This window comes from Molothrus aeneus, chromosome 6, assembly GCF_037042795.1.
Source record: "Molothrus aeneus isolate 106 chromosome 6, BPBGC_Maene_1.0, whole genome shotgun sequence".
Lineage (NCBI taxonomy): Eukaryota > Metazoa > Chordata > Aves > Passeriformes > Icteridae > Molothrus > Molothrus aeneus.
The window spans coordinates 2,283,405-2,298,196 of NC_089651.1; the positions used below are offsets into that span (position 1 = coordinate 2,283,405).

General features: G+C 42.7%; 1 protein-coding gene across 2 annotated transcripts in view; it reads left to right on the forward strand.

The window, feature by feature from the left end:
* Positions 1 to 14,792, forward strand: part of NAV2 (neuron navigator 2) — a 213,386-nt gene that overhangs the window by 158,226 nt on the left and 40,368 nt on the right. For both annotated transcript variants that reach the window (XM_066552951.1, XM_066552952.1), the window contains 6 exons: positions 631 to 769; positions 6,352 to 6,643; positions 7,579 to 8,281; positions 11,730 to 12,197; positions 13,191 to 13,256; positions 14,457 to 14,501. In XM_066552951.1, the coding sequence (XP_066409048.1) occupies positions 631 to 769; positions 6,352 to 6,643; positions 7,579 to 8,281; positions 11,730 to 12,197; positions 13,191 to 13,256; positions 14,457 to 14,501 (1,713 nt within the window). The remainder of the gene's footprint in view (positions 1 to 630; positions 770 to 6,351; positions 6,644 to 7,578; positions 8,282 to 11,729; positions 12,198 to 13,190; positions 13,257 to 14,456; positions 14,502 to 14,792) is intronic.

Here is a 14,792-nt window from a genome sequence, read left to right on the forward strand (position 1 = left end):
ACTGAGCTTGTAGTTGCTAAAGTTCTTTGAGGCTGGTGATACTGTTGGTGGTAGATCCAGGTCTGTGGAACACCCAGGTACAAAAGGTTGCTTCAGGGTGAATTTTTTTTCCTTGCATTTAAGTTCCACCTCTGTGTTACAGCTTAGCGAGTCAGTGCTGTGCCTACTTGGAGATCACACAATCACAGAATGATTTGGGGTGGAAGAGACCTTAAAGCTCATCTTGTTCCATCCCCCTGCCATGGGCAGGGACACCTTCCACTATCCCAGGTGGCTCAGAGCCCCATCCAGCCTGGCCTTGGACACTTTCCAGGGATGTGGCAGCCACGGCTTCCCTGGACAGCCTGTGCCAGGGCCTGCCCACCCCCCAGGAAAAAATTCCCTGGTAATATCCCTTAATGCCAGTGCTCTCCCCTGCTCTGGGGACACAGATTTCAGAGAGAGAAGACATACATTTCAGCTGAGTCAGGAAGAGCTGTGTCACTGGTGCCTTGGCTTGGTGACAGCGTGCCCTGACCTTTCTGGCAACCACAAGTGGGCTAAGGGTTGTAGAAATAATACAATCTTCCTTTTGAATGATGTCTTGTCTTTTGACCCTTGTTTTCTCCCTCTGCTGTGCTTTTTCTCCAGCTGGGATGACAGCAGCTCTGTCAGCAGTGGGATCAGTGACACCATAGACAATCTCAGTACTGATGACATTAACACCAGCTCCTCTATCAGCTCCTATGCCAACACTCCTGCCTCCTCCCGCAAGAACTTAGATGCACAGGTAAGAGCTTTGCTTTATTCAGCTAACCTTGATATTTGTTATTTTCTCTGATTTTCTCTGTGCAGGAAGTGTAATTGTTTTATGTGACAGTGTTCACAGGGATTCTTGGTTGAGGGAAGAGATGAGGATCTGACTCCATGTTTCAGAAGGCTGATTTATTATTTTATGGTATATATTATATTAAAACTATACTAAAAGAATAGAAGAAAGGATTTCATCAGAAGGCTGGCTAAGAATAGAATAGGAAAGAATGATAGCAAAGGTTTGTGGCTCAGGCTCTCTGTCTGAGCCAGCTGGGCTGTGATTGGCCATCAATTAGAAACAACCAACATGGGCCAATCCCAGATGCACCTGTTGCATTCCACAGCAGCAGATAACCATTGGTTACATTTTGTTCCTGAGGCTTCTCAGCTTCTCAGGAGGACAATTCCTAAGGGAAGGATTTTTCATAAAAGATGTCTGTGACAGTTTTAGGTTGCTGAACTTGAACACACAGCCAGCCTTCTGTATAGACAGTGTCAGTAATAACCACCTTGTCATCCATGGCATTTGCAAATATTTCCTCTGTGGGTGGAACCCAAGGCATCTCTGCCGTGGTGATGTCACAACAACTGGGTCTTGTCTTCCTAGCTGCACAGAAAACAGCTGTAAATGGGATTTTATAGAGATATTTTTGAAATATCTATATAAATATATAGAATGAAATGGTATTATGTTTTTCGTATAGAATATAATGAAATGGTATTACGTTTTTCTTTTAAATAATACAATAAAGTAAGTATTCTTTTAAATAATACAATAAAGATCAAAGTTCAAAGGTTCTTTATGCTTTCATAGAAATGTAAGCATGTTATGCAAATGAAATTGATTTTATTAAATATCCAGAGCTGTGTGTTATTGAAGGCTTTCTGTGGTTGCCAGCATTTTGTAGGAGGATAAACTTTGCCTCCATCAGCAGGATACATGTACACTTTGTGCTCAGACACCACACATCCAAAGAGGGTGGAACAAGTGAAGCCATCTAACAGTTTCTCATTGATCAAACAAACTGCATAACACAGAGATTTGCACTAATACAAACTGCATTTTTTCTTTTTACCAAATCCATAGATTTTTGTTTGGGAAAGTGCAGGACTGAAAAGTCCAGCTTTGTTCTGGTCCTGCTCGAGGGACTGGGGCGCTGTGTGCTGCAGCCACTGGGATGTGGTGACCTGGTAGTGCTGCAGGTACAGGAGAGGGATGTTGGTGTGACCTGCTCCTCTGTTCCTTCCCTCTTTTAATCTTCTCCAGTCCTTTTCATCAGTTGGCTCCTAAATCTGTTTTTGACATCAGTTTTGGTGGAGACCTGTGGTTGCTGTGAAGTATTGCTCTGTCTCCAGAGCTGTGGTGCAAAGCACAGCTTGTTCCCTTGCCATGCAGTGCATATTTGAGCCTGCACAAAGGGTTTCCAGGTAGCCTCTGTTTGCCTATCAGCGACTGCACAGGCACTTGGAACTGCTAATACAAGTCCCATACAAGCTGAGAGGAGTTAAGATCTATCAAGCATGTTTTTCAGAGTAAGGTGGGCAACTGGAAGTATTTTTTGACAATTGTTACTGTCTCAACATTGGGGGGGACAATACTGTTGGGGGGAAAAAAAGGAATACTTAGGGAGATGTGACTAAACATTAACCTAAGGAAAAAAATAGAAACTCATGTGACTTCTATCTTCTGATGGATCAGATTCTTGGAAACACCTCTGAGAGATCAAAATCTGTGTTGACAAACTCCTCTTCCTCCTCCACAACTATTACAGTATCCAAGAGGGTGCAGACAGACACCAGAAGAAAAGCAGCTGGAGCTTGTTCAGGCGGTAGAGCATAGTTATTGGCAGAGGAAGCTGGGAGCCAAGAATGTGCAAGTGGTGTTTGCAGTTTTTTGGTGTGATGTGTGTCTCTGACCTGCTTCTCTCCTCAGTTTTCATGAGTGACAATCCTTATTCCAGGTCTTCTGTTATCTGCAAATTATTGCCCATAAAATAGTTCATTTTCAGTGGAACAAACTACCTGAATCTTGTCAGCCAAGGGAACAAAAAGAGCTTGGAGTGCTGAAATGCGTGGCTTGCAGGGTTAATTTTTTGCTGCCAATTGTAGACCTCAGAGCTCATGATGCAGTGAATGCTGCAGAGACACCTTTTCTGTCTTTCCTGAAGGACTCTGTGATGGCCAGTGCCCAGGTTTTCCTTCCCCAGGAAGGAAAGCCACAAAGCCACAAAGGACTAGCACACATTTGCAGAGAGTTGTGGACTTTTCTTCTGAGGGTGTCCTTTGCTTTGGCTCTCCTAAACAGTAGGTGCTTTTGAGCTGTTGTGATTCTGTCACATCTCTTTGAGAGGGTACAGGAGTTGGATTTCAGTTAATTAAGGAGGGAGCTTGAAGCTAATACATGTGCAGCTGGGAGTCCAAGCAAATAATGCAGCAACATCAAAGGGAGAGAGTCTGAACATGTCAGTGTGTGCTGATAAAATCAGTAACTCAGGCAGAATCATCTCTGCAAAGAAAGGCATAGTTGCAGTAGGAAAAAATCTCTGTTGAGATTTCCCTCTGATTTTCAGGGCTGATGAGTACCCCATACTCCAGAAGCTGCAGTTTCCCCATCTTTGAGAAACAGGACTTAAATATGATATTAACTCCATCTTCAGAGACATTCATAGCTGCATCCTCTCCATAGCAATGCAGTGAAGATGTTTGCAAGTTGTTTCTGAACAAGCTAGTGATGGGAACCAGAATTTGCCATGCCACATTCCCATGTTCTGCTGTTATTATGCCAAGTACCAAACCACTTTAATGTAGTTACAGGAGTTTTGGCACCCTAGTATTTTTCCTTTTTATTGCACAGCATTAGGTAAGTTACCTTTATCGCAGTACTACATATAGTGTGCCTTTAAAGTCACATCATATACATTCTTTTAAGAGAAATTAAGACCTGGTGGGCATTTGAAAATAACTTATTTAACTGAAATAAGATGGGAGAAGGAGACCAAGTAACAAATTCAATCATGGGATTGTAAAAAGACTGGAAGATAGAAAGGTTCCTTTAAATAGAAAACTGCAGCATCCCTAAGCAGTTGGATAAGGCATCTTCTCAGTAAAGATGGGTTTGATCTGTTCACAGCTTCAGATTTACAAAAACTTTATGAGTGAGGTGAGAAATCCTGGTGGTTTGCTCCTAGCTCAGGCTTTGCTCTCAGCTTGTGCTCGCTGTGTCTTGCCATGACCTCCAGCCAGGAGTATTTCCACTTTCACCCTTCTGGGTGGGTGGAGTTTCAGCTGCAATCCCCAAGCCAGGTTTCACTGTGTTTTGGTTTTGATTCCTTAGTCATGTTTCTGTGCTGTTCTCAGTGTTTACCATTAAACAGAAACATCTCTGGCCAGAGGGTTTCAGAGGTGGAGGTGCAGCATTTCAAAGGCTGCAGGAAAGCTTTGGCTGTGGGTGTAGTAGTAGAATAAAAGGCAGGAGAGCAAAGGTAGAGAGGACTTCTTGCAGTGCTGTTCTCTCTGTGGAGACTGGCTGTACTAACCTTACAGATTAGGGGAGGGGAAATAGAAGGTACAGGAATATTTCCTAGTCAACCAAAACTAAAATAAGGCCTTTGCTAGCAGGTAGGTGTATTTCTTGTTCTTGAACACTAGCAGTGCATACACACAATTCCAGACAAGGAGCTTGGAACAAGATACTGAAGTGACCACGTGAGGAATGGAGTCTTTGAGGTGGCTTTGCTGGTTGATTATTGGGTACTTTTTGCCTGTGCTCTCTTCCAAGATTTGTGAATGTAGGAGCTGTTTGCATGAAATAGTGATTTTGGAGAGGCACAAGACAGAGGAACAGTCACACTGTGAATTTATTGCACACCTACTGATGGTCAGAAATAGAAAGGTGACCCACCAGCCCCAAACCTGGCAGGCACAGGAAGAGAAGGGAGTTAGAAAGCAGAGATCCACTCAAGCCTACACTGGGTTGCTCTCTCTGAATGGAGAGGTAGGGAAACAACATTTGCATAGCACAAGGAAAATACAAGAATATAATATTACCTAAATCCATAATTCAAAATGCATGTTAGTCTAATGACTCAATATGTAGATAAATAACTCAAGCCCTGTTTCCTGACTGAAGAAAGACCGTTGTGATATGCGGTGTCAGCTTTCACACACTGATCACTTAACTAGTTTTTCAGGCTTTAAAAAAAATTAGTTACAGTAAAAAGCAGAGGAAATTCAACCACAGTTCCCCTGAATTCTTTAATATTAATGGTGTGATCTGATAGGTAAAGGAAAGTCATAAACTTCAAACATTCTTTAGGAACTTAAAAGCTGAAAAGCATGGTAAATAATCTTACAGCTTCTCCTGTGCTGTGTTTTTCTGATTTTCCAAAAGGAATAAAGACTGTGAGCTTTATAATGCTTTGGGATATTTAAAATAATTTCCTTTTAAATAAATTATTCCTTTTGCCTACCACACAGTTCTGAGCACGTTCACCTTCTGCTGAGGCTGCAGGGCAGAAAGGTGGCATCAAACCTCACCAAAACCCATCAGGCTGTACTTGGGAACTGCAGTCAGGTGCTGAATTGTCAGTCTCTTTCATGGTGCTGTGGTGCTTGGAGAACACTTCAGCTGTGAATTTTTTATCCTGATCAGAGTCAAATGTGTGGATATTTGTCATTGCCTGATCACAAAATGGTTGGTTGTTGTGTTACCATATTCATCAAATTTAATCCAACAGCATTTGACAGGAGTAGAATTCTAGAAGAGTAATCCTTAGCAGTGGGGAATATTAATGCATGGGGAATGTATAAAGTATACACATATAGGTAGGGTAATATATTTAATGTAGGTATTTCTGAGATTTTGGCAAAGGTTTGCTAATGAGAAATTTTTCTATTTAATATTGAGCTTAGCAAAATTCTCCATAAGAGACTGGTAACACTATCAATCTGTGCAAAGAGTAGGGGGAAAAAACAGTCTGCAAGAGAAACTAAAGTAATTTATGTATTGAAGTCAGTCTCGAGTATTGTTAGAAAGTTTTTCTTCAGTCCTTGGGTGTCCTTCTACCATGTTAGGTTAGAATTAAGAGCATTCCACATATTCGGATCTGTTCCAAAAGCTGCCTCCTCATGCTCTGGAGATCAGATTGCCAGACAAGAGATAAGAAAGCAGCAGGAACAAAGGAAGGCTGGCTGCACAGGTTTGAAATGCTTTTTTGGCATTGCAGTAAAAGGATTTGTCAGAAATTTGAGATGGAGGATTATAAATGTCATGGAGCTGAATATGTCCTTTATACATCAAGTAGGGTTTTTTTCCCCTTTATTTATTCCAAGGAGCGTGGCTGTTGTGTTTTTTTGTATTTTTCTTATAAAGCATATTCAAAAAATATTGCTGGGGTTAATTTCTTGCTGTGACATTTCTTCATCAAAAGCATGTCATGTTTGTTGGTACTCAGAGATGACTGCTGAGCTGATTAATCAGGGTAATGGTTCCTACTTACAAAGCTTCTTAAAAGAAAGACTTGCTCTGAAAGTTGCCTTGCAATTCCTTATCTGTCCTAGACCGACGCAGAGAAGCATTCCCAGGTGGAGCGGAATTCCTTGTGGTCGGGTGATGAAGTCAAGAAATCCGATGGGGGATCTGATAGCGGCATAAAAATGGAGCCGGGATCCAAATGGAGGCGGAACCCCTCTGATGTGTCGGATGAGTCTGATAAAAGCACTTCTGGTAGGAAGAACACTGTTATTGCCCAGACGGGCTCCTGGCGACGGGGCATGTCAGCTCAGGTTGGCATTACCACACCAAGGCCCAAACCTTCAACCACCTCAGGCACGTTAAAGACACCTGGAACAGGTGAGAAAGGGCGTAAGATGTAAACAAGCCAAAAATGTGTTCGGTGTGAAAACAGTTTAAGTACTTTGCAGAGGCAGAACTTGAACTTCAGGTAATCCTGTCTGTATTTTTAGGCATTGCTTTAACCTAAGCAGCATCTTGTATGTCCACATTTCTATTTCTGTCTGAAAATGTGTATTTCGAATTAGTAGACCCTGCCAGTTGTTTTCGTGAAAAACTCTGGTCTTAAGCCAAACTATTTATTTGGCACAGTATTGCTGTGTGAAGAATAAATAATATAATTTTAGTTTTGAAAATCACTGTTTTTGAAAATCATTGTTAACCAAGAGCATACAATATATATGGTTGAGGAGATTTCCCCCCCCTTACTAAACAAGCATGTTTGTTTATACTAAACATGATTTCTGAATTTTCTTTAAAGTGTATTAATGATTTTAGCACTTGCAGATGTGTGAATGAAAATTGATTGAATTTGCATAATCAAGCAATATAATTTAATATCTCTCTTTTTATTAGGTCTTGTACACAATTGTATATCAAAAAGTTAAAGTTATATATTGTTTGAACAATACAAATGCTTTAACAATGCCTTTTAGGGAAATTATACTATCAACCTAACACTACTAGTGCATAATGATAGAAATGATCAACCTGTGGTAGCTACAGAGAGAAACTTTTTTTTCTTATCTGTCACTATTACGTGAGGCTGTTCTGCTTTTCATATTCTCAAAGGCAAAGGCACCACATACTTTCTTTGGCAAGTCTGCATGTGTAACTCACTAGAGTGGCATGTAAGCTCAGTGCAGACTAGATCATAACTTTGAACCGCGCTGCAGTGGCTAACACGCTTTTGCTTTTCATGCTGCTTTGAGTTTCATCATTTGCTTGATGTTTTCAAGTCATTAAATATTAGAATTCTTTTTCTATTTTTGTAGGGAAAACTGATGACGCCAAGGTATCAGAAAAGGGTAGACTATCTCCTAAAGCTGGACATGTTAAACGTTCCCCATCAGATGCAGGACGCAGCAGTGGTGATGAATCCAAAAAGCTTCCCACAAGTAACTCTAGGACAGCTGCTGCTAATGCTAATACATTTGGATTTAAGAAACAGAGCGGGTCAGCCGTAGGCATGACCATAATCACTGCCAGTGGGGCAACTCTCACCAGTAGATCGGCTACCTTGGGAAAGATCCCCAAGTCATCTGGACTCATGGGTAGGACCACTGGTCGGAAGACTAGTGTTGATGGCTCCCAGAACCAGGATGATGGCTACTTAGCACTTAGTGCACGAACTAATCTTCAGTACCGTAGCTTACCCCGGCCCAGTAAATCCAGTAGCAGAAGTGGAGCTGGGAATAGATCTAGCACGAGTAGCATAGACTCCAACATAAGCAGCAAGTCAGCTGGGCTGCCTGTCCCTAAAATCAGAGAGCCTGCCAAGGTAATCCTTGGAAGCTCTCTGCCAGGATTAGTCAATCAGACTGATAAAGAGAAAGGGATTTCGTCTGACAACGAAAGCGTGGCTTCATGTAATTCTGTTAAAGTGAACCCTGCATCACAGCCTGCTGCTAGCGGAGCTCAGAGTACCCACCAGCAAGGAGTCAAGTACCCCGATGTGGCCTCTCCCACCCTGCGCAGGTAGGCAACAAATTCCTCGCTTCTGCAGTGGTGTTAGTGGGAGCTCAATGAGCAGGACTCTGCCAGCCAGGCCCGGCTGGCTTCGGTGCAGCACTTTCTCTGTAGTGTCCTACTTCAAGGTCTTGGCATTTACATTTAATTTCATATAAACAGCTTGGCCAGCGTTGTGGATACGTAGGGCGTCACGCGACAGCAGCAGAAGTCTAACGTTCAGGAAAAAAACCAAACCTGTCTGGCAGAAGCTTTGGCAATTACAATCTGAGTCACCTTGTTGCAGAAATCATACCTGGAGGCTTTCATCTGTGCAGATATCACAGATATAAGAATTTTCTTACCTGAAGGTTACTGAAGAGTTCTTGCACAGATGTATATGTAACAAACCTTGAAATATTCCAGTGATGGATCAAATAAACCAACAACTGGAGGGTTATCTCAGATTTTCATGATGACAGTGGCATTGACCTGCCAGACTTGGATTCACCCAAAGCAAGCTATTATAGCTTGTGTGGATTAACCCAGTATGTTGCAAGACTCAACATTTTAGCCTGTGAAGAAGAACCCTAAATAAAATTACTGTCTAAGCTGGGTTAAATTTTCTTATTTAATACTGTTTTTTGGACAAAAATCCTGTCTTCTGTTTCTCCGAGAGTACCCCCCCACACTAACATTAACAAATAGTTAGTGAGGAGCTAATTGTTGATGCAGTGTATATCAGAGCCTTGATATTGGTGAAAAGTTCTGTTAATATTATTTTTCTACTGAATTTGAGTAGCTTGTGTGTTTCAAGTTGCAGTGTTTTGCATTTCATTTTGTCGTGACGCCCATAATACCCATACAGTTATGCTCCATCATCCTGCTTCCAGTGATGTGAGAAAGCCACATTCCATCTGAAGCACCAGTGCAAGCATAATGGCTGTGATGGCAGCTTAGGCTGATGCTGTAAACTGTTTTTAGATGGGTGGTTTTATTTGAAGAGTCTGTGTGAGGATAATTAAGGATACTTTATTTTGTACCTGGTAAACAGTAGATAAGCCATGTACTTTAGGACATGTAATTTTCATCAATGGCTACTTAAAAACTCCAGTAGCCCTTTCACTTCTATAGGATACACAATGGTAAATGCAGATTTTCAGTGTTTTCAGTGATTTCAGTGTGCCTCAGGAATGTGATTGGGAATTTTTTATTACTAAAAAGCTGCATTGCTGGCTGTGTAATTGAAATGCTACATTAGAAATACATGAAACTTCAAAGAGCAGACACTGAGGCTCAATTTAACTATTCCCCCATTTGATTTACAATTTCACACTTGAATTTTCATCAGCCTGTCAAAGTTGTCATGTGTTGAAATGCATCAGAGTTGAATTGGGCCTTGTCTGCTTATTACTGATTTCTAGGATGACAGTAAAGAAGATTTTGAGCTTAATTTTTGTAGTTGAGTTGCAGACATTGTTTTTTGCTTATTTCCTCTTGGCCCTGTATTTTTTTTGGTGTTACACACTGAATTGGAATCCATACCTTTGTAATGGTACAGATTTACCTATAAGTTCACGAATATATGTAACTTCCATGTTGTCATACATAAGGGGGTAACTTAAAAACAGTTTATCAAACTGTTGTGTGGGTATTTGGAGTTTTTTGAGCTCTGGGATGCTTTCTTTAAGAGTGGTTTCCCCAGTGCAGCTGAAGAGGTTGTATGCTCTGGCACAGGAATACCTTGGGGAGTGCCCTAAGCTGGTAGAGCTGCTGAGAGCCATGGAATCATGGACTGGTTTGGGTCAGAAGGGACCCTGAAAATCATTTTATTCTGATTCCCCTGCCATGGGCAGAGACACCTTCCACTATCCCAGCTTGTTCAAAGCCCCACCCAGCCTGGCTTTCAACACTCCCAGAGGTGGGGCAGCCTCAGCTTCCCTGGGCAGAGTGTGCCAAGGCCTCACCGCCCTCACAAGGAAGAATTTCTTCCTTATGCCTGATCTAAACCTGCCCTCTCAGTTGGAAGTGTTGTCCAGGTGCCTTGTGGCAAGTATGTAGCAGCAGCTGCCCAGCTCAGGTGTGTTTTGTGCACTGGAGCTGCAGGAAGCACCTGTGCAGCCTGGACACTGCTGCTGGGCCATTCACAGCATCATTCCACCACTGCTGGCAGAAGCTGGGCCCCCTAGCAAGGCTTCCTACTGCTGCTGCCTAAAACTCTGATGAGGAAGCCTCTTGGCTACTTAAACCCAAAAATAAGTCTTTGGAGAGGAAGGGAAGCAGATCAGCTTCTCCTCCCGAGCTCTGGGAATGAGAAGCAACATCAGCTTGATGGTTTCACAGCTCCTATGTGTCCACTCTTCCCTCTCCCTGCTATAGCTGAGCAACAGGAGCTCTTTCTTGTAAAATGTGGGCTTGCTCCAGGTGCCCAGCTCTAGCACAGCCTGTGTTTCTGGGAAGTGATGGACAGTGTGAGTTAGTGTCCAGGTGTCCAACAACCTGGACATGCTCCAAAGCAGAGAAAGTTCTGCCTGGAGCACGCCCACCCCTAAGTCTTCAGGAGCACTTGTGTCTAAGTGCTGTAGACCTCTATTCTGAAAGGTGTCATCCACAGTGAATGATAGAAAAGCAAATCTATACAGGTATGTGTGAGGAAAACTGAGGTTCCAAAGGTAGTTACAGGAGCCAAGAGGCAGAAACAAAAGCAGTGTTTTGGGGTGGAGTTTGAAGCTGGAGTGGAAGATACTCCTCCTTCCTAATTTTGAAGATCAGTTTTGGAATGATTGATTACTTTACTACTGAGGCACTTGGGCACTTCTGAGAAGTTTCCCATTGACTGTTTTTGAGGGAATTGGGGTCTTTGCTTCCTTGGCAGTGAGCTGCATCACAGGCAGCAGTGATGCTGTGGTCAGCCTCCTCCATCTCCTCCCTCCTCAACTTCTGGAACTCACCTAGCTTTTTACTAGCCAATTCCAGGTGCCAAAAAGCAGGTAGCATCACATTCTCCACTAAAAATACCGTTTCCAGCCAGCTTGGAATGAAGCAAGCCTACATTTGGTATGAGTACTTTGTTGCATGCCAGCAAAAGCTGCTTTTGTGCAGAATTTACCCGGTCAGCAAGCTTCCAATCTCTAGTATTCCATACATCAGATTGTTTCTCTGGTGTCCTTTTTCCTTAAGGAATAGAAGAGGATGTGGTTATATCTTAGTTCTGTGGAGCTGTATTTTAGCTTGGTGGAAGTATTGGTTGATGATTCAAAGGTGACACACCTGAGATAGATTTGGAGCTGTTGTAATTGCCTCTGGGCTTTTTTGAAAGGGACAGTGAACACAAGGAGATTATAAATGTATAGTTGCATATGTACAATCTAGGATCAGGTACTCAGTACTGGTTTTCTGAAGCTAAGATGAAATATAAGATATCCTTGTGTTTACTGTTCCATTTTATGTATTTTTCATGCTGTCTTCTTTTTTACAGACTTTTTGGTGGCAAGCCTAGTAAACAAGTTCCCATCACAACAGCTGAAAATATGAAAAACTCAGTAGTCATCTCCAACCCTCATGCTACCATGAACCAGCAGGGTAACCTTGACTCCCCATCTGGCAGTGGTGTGCTGAGCAGTGGGGGCAGCAGTCCCCTCTATGGTAAAAACACAGATCTCAACCAGTCTCCACTGGCTTCCAGCCCCAGCTCTGCACACTCAGCTCCTTCCAACAGCTTGACATGGGGTACCAACGCCAGTAGTTCTTCTGCAGTTAGCAAGGATGGCATTGGATACCAGTCTGTCAGCAGCCTTCACACCAGCTGTGAGTCCATAGACATCTCCCTGAGCAGTGGAGGTGGGCTGAGCCACAACTCCTCCAGTGGCTTGATTCCAGCCTCCAAGGATGATTCTCTGACTCCCTTCGTCCGAACCAACAGTGTTAAGACCACGTTGTCTGAAAGGTTAGTGGGTTTTCCTCTTCTTTCCATACATTTGTATCTCGAGTGGGAATGAAGTCCTGGCAGCAGTAGCCAATGCTGCAGATACAGATCAAGTAATGCCTCTTAGCAGGCAGTGCAGATAGCTCCAGGACTAGAACATACAGATAAGTTATTCCCAGAAAGGAGCCCAGGTCAGAGCAGGAGGGTGGGTTCAGAACAGGTTTTTGTTTTGCTGTCGCAGCCAATGTGACAACTTTTTTTCACTACCAGATCCTTCCAAAGATCTACTGTTAATTGAGCTGGTAGTGGTATTTTTAAAAACCCTCCAATTTTGATTTGAAAAGTCAACCATTTCCTGTTAAGCTTTTTGATTGTAGAATTTAATGACTTTCAAACTGGAGGTGATGCTGAAAAGACAAGTCCCCATCTCTGTAGTCACTTGGTCCCTTCTCATCCTCTCCCTGCTGTCTTGTCCTGTCTCCAGTTGTTCACTACAATATTTCAGCACAAGCATTCATGTGAATGCTTAGTGAATCCTATTGGAAGCTGGATCCGAGTGAAAAGCAATCAGCTGAATTGTATTTCAGACTGATCACTTCCACAGCTCTGTGTACAATGAGATTCACTGGTACCTATGTGGACACAGGGTAGGACCTGGGAGGAGGCTGAGCAGGAAGGCGGGAACAGGGATTTTCCAGTATCAGAGCTGGATTGGTGGCACACTGAGCTGAAGCTGACACTGGGGTGAGCTCTGCAGGTCTCTGAGGGACCTCTTGTAGGTGAAAGCAGAACCCTTCCAAGCACTGGAAATCAGCTATGTCCTGAGGTGTAGTGATGAGTTCGGGTAGCAAGATGTTTGTAGCTGCATCTCAATGGAGAAAATTGCACCTGAATGTAATGTTCTGACAGTTTGGGGTTCTGTTTGTGTTTTATTATAATTCCTTTTTGTTCCTTCATCTTTTCATTCTAATAGTCCTTCTCTTGTTTTCTGTCTTGTTGGACTGCTCTTTCTAGCCCTCTTTCTTCCCCTGCTGCTAGCCCCAAATTCTGCCGAAATACTTTGCCCAGGAGACAGGACAGGTAATGCTGTCTCAGGACAGGAGTATGCTCAAGGCTGCAGGTTTTGTTGCCCATCTCAGTGAAGCAAATTGTTTTGTGCCAGACTGTGCTCAGTTGAGTGCTCTGTTGTGTTCATCATCCAGGTGTGAACTGACACAAAGACATGCCAGTGAGAGTCCCTGCAAACACCCATCTCCCCACCCAAATCAATCTGGAGAGTGGCATACAGCACAGTTGGCATGTTTTTGGTGTTGCTCTCATTTTGGGAATGCCCTTTGGTTTGGGGGACTATTTTTAACCCACCCTTCATATCTTTGCCAAAGGCAATTTGAAAGTCATGCCCTTTTTTTTTTTTTCCTACAAATCTAAACTCTCACTAGCATTTCAGCATTCCTCTGGCATGCTGCTTTTCCCACTGCCTTTCTGGCCTGTCCCTTTTGTTGTGAAGTCCCTGTGTCATTCAGTGTCGTCAGTCTCTTACTGCAGCTTGGCTCATGAGTGTTTTCCAAGTACTTTGGTACTTTACAGTCATCCTTGTACCAATGAATGTTAAAGTTAGGAAAAGATGACACAAATCTAAACATTCAAGCTCACTTTTTCTCACTGATGTAATTTTTATCCTAGTCCCATACTGTAACTTAGCTATAAGGGTTGTAATTTAATTAATTTACTTACCACAGGGGTATTTTCTTTAAAAACAAATTAACAAGCTCTGCTCATCAGTTGTAAAAACATAAACTGAAATAGTTGAGTTTTGGGCAACTGATCGGTCTATTTTACTTTGCTAATGGAAGTTAGGCTAAGATTTGGAAATTTAAACAGTCTGGGCTCAATACCTCTTTACAGTAATTAGGTGCATTCCCTAAAGGGTGTCTGCTGAAAGAAATGATGGGAAGGTAGTTTGGACTTGAATATTCCCATGAGGTTTTACCAATAGCCCGCTGAAAAGTGGATTTTTAAACACCCATTTGATGTTTAAAGAGCCATTTTTGTTCATTGTGGGTAGGAGAAACAGTGAAGAGATGTGGTTCACTGGCATGGTAGCAGCTGCATGTTTGTGCAAACCCCACCTGGTGAGGAGGTCTGTGCATGTTTCTGTAGGGAGGCCCCAGCACCTTTTCCTCTGAAAAGGTGATGCAGATGTTTGTGCGTCCTTCGTCCTGATCTGATTCCTTCCCTTTTGTTCTTCTCTGAAGTTCTTTTCTTTTAACTTTTCTGCAGCGACCCACATCTTGATAGGAACACTTTGCCTAAGAAGGGACTCAGGTATTGGTGTTTCCATGTGGTTTAACATCTTCTGTGGTGGCTTTGGAGTTTGCTCTGTGTTTCTGTTGTGGCTGGTGGTGATGGTCGCAGTTTGCAAGAGGTGGCAACAATGCTCTTCCTTTTTTCCTTCCTTTTTTCCTTCCTTTTTTCCTTCCTTTTTTCTTCCCTTCTTCTTCCCTTCTTCTTCCCTTCTTCTTCCCTTCTCCCTTTCTTCTCCCTTTCTTCTCCCTTTCTTCTCCCTTTCTTCCTCCCTTTTCCTACCCTTTTTCTACCCTTTTTTTCCTTTTTTCT